The 9006-nt window shown below is 35.6% G+C and overlaps 1 protein-coding gene and 1 long non-coding RNA gene across 2 annotated transcripts; one reads left to right on the top strand and one right to left on the bottom strand.

Annotated features, from left to right (window-relative positions):
* Positions 1-1916: 1916 nt before the first annotated feature.
* Positions 1917-3901, bottom strand: LOC147494939 (uncharacterized). The gene is made up of 3 exons (XM_086568283.1): positions 3883-3901; positions 2265-2947; positions 1917-2186 (listed from the first exon to the last, which is right to left on the bottom strand). The coding sequence occupies exons 1-3, from the start codon at positions 3899-3901 to the stop codon at positions 1917-1919; spliced, it is 972 nt and encodes a 323-aa protein (XP_086424409.1).
* Positions 3902-4389: 488 nt separating this feature from the next.
* Positions 4390-5622, top strand: LOC147494938 (uncharacterized). The gene is made up of 3 exons (XR_015197529.1): positions 4390-4576; positions 5248-5405; positions 5446-5622. It is a non-coding gene; the product is annotated as an uncharacterized LOC147494938 (long non-coding RNA).
* Positions 5623-9006: the final 3384 nt, after the last annotated feature.

The following is a 9006-nucleotide window of genomic DNA, read 5'->3' as shown; positions in this document are numbered from 1 at the left end:
TAGATGATTGATTATTATGCATATATTAGCTTAGGTTTCGACTTGATTACTCTATATGCATTGCTAGTGAGAGGTATAGTTAATTTAGAGCATGAATAAGGAAACAATAGTTTTATTTCTTAGTCGTTTGTAGTATAGATGAAGTTTGTGAGTATCTTCACTGGAAAACTCTCACGAGACTATAACTCGCCCACTAGGGAATTCCTAGTGGTTTAAGGCCTTGTTGCGATATGGTCAATGCAATCGCGACTCAAATAAACGAGAGTAGATAGAACTCCATTTTTGGTCACTTATTCTAATTTCTCATCTTTGCTTGAGGACAAGCAAAATGCTGTTTGGGGGTGGTTTGATAAGAGCCCAAAACTGTAGTTTTAACCCCTTAATAATCATACTTTTAGACCAATTATGTGAGTAATAATTAAGAGTTAACACCGACATTTGTTTTATGCATTTCAGGCTTCAAAGTCCATTATGTGCAGAAATGTACCACTTTAGTGAGATAAAGGAGCAAAGGTCGGTTACTAAGGAGTTCCGTGATTAAAGGCCAAGATTCAAGAATATAAAGCCTTTCTAAAGCCCGGTCAAAAGCTGAAAAGTCGACGCGGGCAGAAACAGCACACAAGTCAGCAGAACTTCCGAAGGCTGTATCTTTGGACTCAGACCTCGGAATGGAGCCTACCTTATGTCAAAACGACCGGCTCGGAAAGAGCTTTCCAATGGTCCAAGCCTTGACCCAATCAGAGGAGCAGAAGTAGACGAAAAGTCTGTTGAAGCCAACTGCAGCTGAAGATGACTTTTTGGACTGACATGGATCCAAGCCCATGCACGATTTTTGGATCTGAATGTATAAAAACAAAAGCTTAGCTCTTTGTTAATGGTAGATAGTTAGACCTAGATTAGAATTAGATTAGTAGCCTCCATTAATTAATTCTAGATCTAGTTTTCCTTAGATTTAATTAGTTTAATTTAATTAGTTTCATATCTTGTTTTTATTTAATTCCTTGAATGATTGTTCGTCATTTAATTAGATAAATAAAATAGTTATTATTATTCAATTTCGATTTTTGTCATTTGCATTTATAGATCTAGTTTAAATTCTTGTTTTTATTTCATTCTTAGTTAATTAATTAGATTTCAATTATTGTTTAATTTAGATTAGTAAAGTTAGAATTTTGATATGATGTGTAGTTATAATTCAATGGGAAATGATGGGTTGATGACTCAAGGCTAAAACCTCCATTAGAGGGGTTGATGAAGCTTTGATGAAAACTTAGTGGTTTAGTGTAGAAGTGTTATAGAATCTATTCCACTCTAGAAGGTTGTGATTCGCCATGAGAATGGGTGGAGGACCTCACATACTAGTTAGTATTTGGTAGAAATGCCATGAACACTAGGGATTAGAACTCGAAATTCTTGCCGTAAGAACGTAAGAATCAAGATACAAGAATCTATGCTAGGTTATCAAGTTGGATTCGAGGTGGATTCAATTCCCCTCTAATCCTTTATCTAGATTCAAAAACAATCATATTTCGATAGCATTCGTAGTTTAAATTCAACATATGGCTTTTCATATTGCATCGTAGTATAATTCACCTTCGTAAAGCTCTCATTGACTTAAAGACCTATTAATTAGATTATAAAACAATTCCATGCTAGAGCACTAGGAGTGGAACGAACTTCCTACTCCACTATATCTCATAGGATTGAGAGTAGAGAAATTTTTGATAAGCATATAGGCACGTAAATAGTTTTAGTTTACTTACGTTTTGAGTTCATCGTTCATTTCGTAGGTAAATTATTCAATTTTATGTTTTATCAGTAGTCGATAAATTATTGAGATCGTCTTAGGGATGGGATCTGAAAAGTTGTTGCTGGCCAACATAAGTACCATGACGGAAGTTGTATCTCCCATGTTTCTAGGCAATTTGCCAGAGTGTGAGCTTGTTATCTGATAGAATTATAGTTCCGATATTCTGTTCAGCAAGCCATTCAGGGAAGTTTCCATCGAGCTCATTCTCGCTTAGATCAAAGAAATCAAAAATCTTTTGAGTAGAGAGCCATTTAGGAATTGGTCTAGCAACACGACATGACCTTAAAGATAACTGAGACAACATGCACTTTGGAGCTACATTAGCATTGTTGTTCCAAGTAAGGTTGTTTCCTCTAAGGTTCAAAACCCCCAGTGCCTTGATATCCAGTAACCATAACTTGCTCAAATTCTATAATGAGAAAGGGATTCCACCAGTCAACTGGTTTTTGCTTACGGCTATATTTGAAATATTGGACAAAGTTCTAGTGTTGGTAGGAATCTCCATTGATGGAGAGTTGTTGCGCAAATCCAAGACTTGGAGCTCAGTTAAATGCAAAAGTGAATTTGAAAGCCTACCAGAGAATCTATTCTGGCGAAGCGACAATTGCCGAAGCTGTGTTAGATTTCCAATTTCCATAGGAATCTCTCCATAAAGGAAATTTTCAGCTAAGTTCAGTACTCTCAAGTTCCGAAGGGCACCTACTTCTTGACTCAGGATTCCATTGAACATATTACTACTTATATTTGGGTATTGTAGCCTTTGTAAATGGAACAATTGAGTAGGAATGGATCCCTTGAAGCTATTTTCCCTCAAGTCGAGGTGAAGCAACTTGGTAAAGTTGGCAATCCCATTTGTTGGGAGTTCACTTTGTATAGAATTATAGGAGATGTCAAGCTTCGTCAAGGTTGTTATACGAAACAATGGCGCTAACACTGCTGAGTTTACAACAACCTCTGGAGCCAGTGAAGTAACAAATGCGTAAAGATCAAGAGCGACAACATTTCTTGAAGGTGAGCGGGGGTTGCAGGTGACCAAGTCCCATTGACAACAATCTAAACTTGAATTCCATGACTCTATTCCACCAAAAACTGTCTCTAATGATGAGTTGCTATTGGTTCCATTGATGAGTTTTTTGTCTGTTTATGTTGTAACAATGAATTACTGAAAATGGGAACTTCATATACACTCCATGTTTAGCCTTAGTCCTCTAACATAACATTATTTATTTTTATCGTTTAGAAACTGATGTTGAGGATATTCCAGGGAAGGCAGTTATTTTTTATAGAAGTGTTTCAAGTTCTGCTATCAAGACACAAAAATTCACAGCCCTATTCTATGCAATGTAGTTGAAACAATAAGAGTTCTGAATGCAAGAAAAGAACTTAGAAAAAGTAGTGGTTACAGAAGATCTTAATTAATCTGTTCTAAAAGGTAAGTCTAACATCACAACTTTTTATTTACTCCTTTTCATCAGTATTTCATCTTCTTCTCCCTATTATTCTTCTAAATTCTTCTTTTCTGTTTTTTTTTTCTAAACGATCTCCCCGGACATTATTTTTCACTTCATCTGTCAATCCTTTGTAGTCTTCATAATAAATAGTATTCTTGTGTATACTGTAGTAACAGAGTCTGTTTTGTCAATTATAATCCACGAATCACTTAATTTTTGAGTAATCATCATTCCATTGCAGTTGAAACTATTTTCGTCAACATCTATGCTATCCATGTGGTTTACCTGCATTATTTGATCGAATTTTAGTCACAATTAATATAAAATTTGATTCATATATAATAGAAAATATGAATATGATACTGAACTATCTTTTTCTTATTATTCGAATTAGGTTTTTAACTGTATTAGCTTGTAAAACATGCACTATTATTTATATTGCTAAGAACAAATACAGGGAATAAATACTATGGTAGATTATGAAATTACCTCGTAGATGATCTTATCTCTTATTAATAATCTGCAAAAGAAAATAAAAATTGTGTAAGTTTTAAAAAAATATTCACTACGGTACTTATGATAAGCCTGTATAAAAATTCAGTATAAAAAGTTTTTTTTAACCTTTTGCTGCTACTGCCATTGTGGTATACGGGAAGTTGTGTTGTTAAATTTATAAGGATCTATTGTGATATGGTTTTAGAAGTTTAGTTAAACTCATCTTTATAGTGTTTCTCTTTTATTAAAACTCTAATTCAGTCATGATGTTTATTTCCAAATTTGGTTTGTGCGTCAACATAAGTAGGAGTCTATTTGATATGTGGGCTTTTATTAAAGTGACTTTCTATCTCTGTTCTAAACATTACTCCACTTGTCTCATTTCTGATTTGCTCCAGTAATAGGGTAAGAACTAATCTTGGGTAATGTGGCTTCTGCTAATTTCAGAACAGGATCGATTCTCTCACTGGTTCAAGACTTTAGCTGTAATAAGGCTTTCCAACAACCTCCTTCCCCTTTGCCGTAAAGCCTAGTCTTAAGGTTGTGCCCTGAGCTTGAGGTGTCACACATGGCAATACTTCTTGGTGCGCCCTGTTCATCATCGTATTCCTAACTTTGTTGGTGCTGCTTCTGCTGCTCAAAATGTAAGTTCCTCTCCTTGCTGACTCACTTACTGCTGCATTAGCTTTGTCTGATGTGCCTTTGTTTGTTGTTGTTGGATGTGGAAAGTTAGGTGGATTGGAAATGTTTAAGGGAGCTAAGTGTGTGAAGGTGAACCCAGATTCACCACAGAAGCATGTTCGGTTCCTTACACTTTCAGGTTAGTTGTTTTGTTTGCCTTGTTACTTAGTATGATATTGTTCATGGGGAATTCTGTAATGATGTGTGATAGCTATAATATCTCTGTTGATTTTGGTTTTCTGCACATTCAATGCTGTACAAATTTGTTTACTTCATAGTTTTGCACAATTGTTTATATTTGGGCAGCTCGCAAATGGCTAACCAAACACATAGTGGGCAAACATAGATTATGCCTCATTGCGGCAAAATCTTATAATTGAGGGTTGTCCAGCATAGTCTTTGCCACCAGCTGGTACCTCTTTTGGGCATTGTATAGTACAGCTTAGGCGAATACATTGAATATTTGAATGTATAGTTGGAGCTCTGGACATTCCTACGTTTATTTCATTGGAGATGCTTTTGTTCAACTTACCAAATGTCTAACTTAAGTGTGGACTGTGGTTGTGTCGGGGTGTTTGGATGGAGAGGGGATGCTTGTTGACATACAAAGGATACTTCATAATCTTTTATGTTAATTATATTGTTTTAGTGGATAGAGTGATCCCAGGAGCTTAAGCTGTAATTCTGATGTATCACTTTTATGTTGCAACATTAGGAATGAGGATTTTTTCATTCGCCAATTGGTCTAATTTCTTATAAGAAAACTCTTGAGCATTTTCTTACTATATACTCGCGATTATCTGCAATCAGGAGGGAAGCAGTTGTTGATTCCACAACCACGTCTGAGAATGGGGTTTTTCTTGATGCTGGAATCTAATATGTTTACTCCTCCTACCATTAATGAAGCTTGTACATCTGTTGGTGTAGCAAAGTTTTGAAGGTCAATTGGTTTAGATGATAAAATCAAGGTTGATTTGATAGTGATGGGGTTGTTTTGTTTTGTTATAGGAGAGTAAGATTGTTGTGCTTGTTGGAACTGTTACTGATGATACTCGAGTTTATGAAGTTCCTGCTTTGAAGATTACTGCTTTGAGGTTTACTGAGACTGCTAGAACTAGGATTGAGAAAGCTGCTGGAGAATGTTTCACTTTTGATCAACTTTCACTCAAAGCTCCACTTGGACAGAACACAGTATAATTTTATTTCTCATATCATATGTTATTGATATATGTTGTTCATGTAGTTTATTATGTTTTGATTATTATTTGAATATTTGTCTGTTGTGAATAAATTTGGATTATTTGTTTGGGAATGAGTAACATTTAGCAGTCAGTTTGTTGGGCCTTCATAGTACAATGTCTCATATTGTCTTAGTGGGCATGTATATAGCTATATTACTACAGCTTTTCCATGTCCGTGGTCTTTCAGATTCGATTGTTTAGGGCTCGAGAATTGACAATCCCCTCCTGAGTTATGAATACTTCCACAAACTGAGGCTTTTTGCAATGCTTATTGTCGTCGTTGTACTAATTGGGGACCCAGGATGCAATATAACTGAGAGAAATAGTAGAATGATTTTGTTTTATGTATCCTACCATTTCTTAACCTCAAAGAAATAGTAGAATGATTTTGTGAGTCATTCCTGAATTTTCAAAATTCTCATGGAAAAGACATGTAGGCGTATTCTTGTGTCTTATATTCATCGTCAATGATTGCCTTAATTGAAACTGCCTTGAAGATTTTCCCCTTTCTTTGAAACCAGAAGTAGTGTGCTCTGCATAAAATTAAGTAGACCTTGTGAACAATCTTACTATAAACATAAATAGATATGTTAGTGTGTGGCAGGGTTTTGCCGAACTTGAATACGGGATGCTGCGTTACATGGGAGCTATTGATGACACAACTCTAGTTGTCACTTTTGGTAAGGATTCTGACTTGTAAGTTGTAATCCTTTCATGTGTAGCTATTTGATTTTAGTAAATAAAATAAAATAAGGCAATCAATTATGTTGGAAACCTTTTGGTACTCGTCACACTGCAAGTATAAGGTTACTCTTTACTGGTAACTTTCACTTCATGAGCCAAAATTTACTACACTTCTTCTACTTATATACATCTAAGCTGGCTAGTTTTTAACAATCATTGTTGACTTTCTCTTTACAGATTTCTGATATGGTTGCTGTGGCACGCATTATGAATGCAACATTGGTAGTTCCTCAGCTGGATAAAAAATCATTTTGGAAGGATTCAAGGTTTGTGTGGCTTCTAAAACTTGTTGAATTGGTTTATATCATCTTTATATGATCTATTCACTTATATTTACCATTGTCTTGGGACTATACAGTACGTTCTCAGATATATTCGACGAAAACATCATTTTATCACGACCTTGCAAGGAGATGTGAAAATAGTGAAAGAGCTTCCCAAGGGATTGGCATATGCTCCTAGGGCAGGGAAGCATTTCACATCCTAGTCTGATCAGAACTACTACAAGGAAATGGAACAATTGTGGAAAGACTATCAGGTAAACTTTCTCTTTACCATGACATGAATCAGGACATCGCATTAATCAAAATGTGGAGTGTTTTGGAAGCATTTGCATCAGGTCAAGCTTTGCTTTGCACTAACATAAATCAGGACATAGAAACAAAAAAATTGTGTGTTTGGAAGCATCGAGTGTTTAGAATCATCACCTTCAGTTCCAAAATGGTCTTCTCACTGCATTGTTGAATGAGTACACAATCCAAGCATTAATGTACTTAATAAAGTTGGCATGTTAAGAAGAATTCCAAACATTAAGAAGAATAATTAAGAATAGATAAGATTCAATACAATATGATTTAATAGAACCATGAAGAAGACAGAGTAGAAGGGAACGTTAAGGTAGCTAACATTATCTCCTACTGTCCCTAGTACTACATGGCTTATAAAAAGGGATTAGTAGCAAAACACTTAGGAGATAATCAATTACATTAAAGTAAGGAGGATTTGATCTCTTTGCTGTTTATGCCCATATTGCCTCTATTTGTTTCCCTATATTCCATTGAAAGGAGCCAAAAATCGTATAATCAGTCTCTTTGCTTAGTCAGTGCACCAGATTTTCCTATTAAACAATGTAAAATAAAATAAAATCAGTGTCTAAAATATAAAAAATATAATAATCATTTGTTTTAAGAAAATACCTTTGAGTGTAATAATCTTCAGATTGAATTGAAAACTTCTTTATATACAATGTTTACGTGTATGTCCTTCGTGCTCGCCCCATTCCTTTCGATTAAAAACTTCAAAGTCCCTCTCGTGAGCTTGTTCTTGAAACGCAACATATAATTGGCCATGAGTGAAAGCGGCGTTGGCAAATATATTCCAACTTTTTGAATGTTTGTCCCCTCGGCTTTTGTTTATGGTCATAGCTTTAAACAAACTTTAACAAGGAATTGCTTTCTTCTTCAATTCAAATGGCCATTTCAGACGCTTGGGGAAAAACTGTTCTTGGAATAAAAACTGGATCTCCTACTCTGTTCCCTGTAATAATATCTGCATATATCACTTTGGAAGCCAATTTTGTGATGATCATCCTAGTCCCATTGCACAGTCCTTGACTCTAATTAATGTTTCTCATTAACATGATCGGAACACCAACTTTTAAATCCAGTTTGTGGTTCGGTATGCCGGAAAATTCTAGAGTGTTTAAGAGTTCTGTCGGGTATAAAACATCTTGTTCAACACTTTTACCTTGAATTGGACTTAGTGAGTCTGCACGTAAGTATCTCTTTAGTTATGTTGGGAGTTCTGAAATTATTGTGGAGTTAATTTCATCAAATGTTTCGTTCCTTGGGGCAAGAATGTTTCTTTCTTTAAGATACTGAATATCTGTATATTTGTTGACCAAATCCGGATATATGCATGACACAATATCTTCTACTGGATCATCACTATCCGGAATAAGCAGGTCTTCGGGAATTTTGATCCAAGTTGATTCCACCTCGTCACTCATTCTAGAAGTAGGAAGATTTCCGTCTCCAAGGTCTAAAACCCATTTGCTAAACTCTTCAATAGACTTTGTTGTAGTTGATTCTATATTTCCATTCTTCAGTCGCATGTTCTCAGTTAAGTGAAAGACTTTGCAGTTTTTCCATAATTTTGACTTGTTGATAGAAGCATCAACAACATTAGTTCTTGTGCCTCTTGGGATGACTGGTAATATATGTCTGAAATCTTCTCCCATTAGGAATGTTTTATCACCAAATTCTTTGCCTTGTGATTTAAAAAGGTCCTCTAGTGTACGGTTTACTGCCTCAAATCCATGTCTATGAGTCATTGGTGCTTCGTCCCACACTATTAGATCAGCCCGTCTGATAAGGTTGTGTAATAATGTCTCTTGAGAGATGTCACAATTGGTGTTTTCATCAGTCGGAATAACAATTTTAAACCTAGAGTGAGCTGTTCCTCCACCTGGAAGTAGGAGCGCAGCTATCCCAGACGACACAACTGCAAGAACAATCTTTCCTTCAGACCGAAGTTTAGATATAATTGTTTTGTAAAGATATGTTTTGTCAGTTCCTCCGCATCC

Source organism: Coptis chinensis, chromosome 6 (genome assembly GCF_015680905.1).
Source record: "Coptis chinensis isolate HL-2020 chromosome 6, ASM1568090v1, whole genome shotgun sequence".
Lineage (NCBI taxonomy): Eukaryota > Viridiplantae > Streptophyta > Magnoliopsida > Ranunculales > Ranunculaceae > Coptis > Coptis chinensis.
The sequence above is the reverse complement of the archived record's forward strand: the minus strand, read 5'-3'. Positions and strand labels throughout refer to the sequence as shown.

What these genes read in the sequence shown, in the direction of transcription:
- LOC147494939 (XM_086568283.1), bottom strand. An exon ending in CCAATATTTCAAATATAGCC is followed by an intron (nt 2,187 to 2,264) that starts GTAAGCAAAAAC and finishes CTGGATATCAAG; the next exon opens with GCACTGGGGGTTTTGAACCT.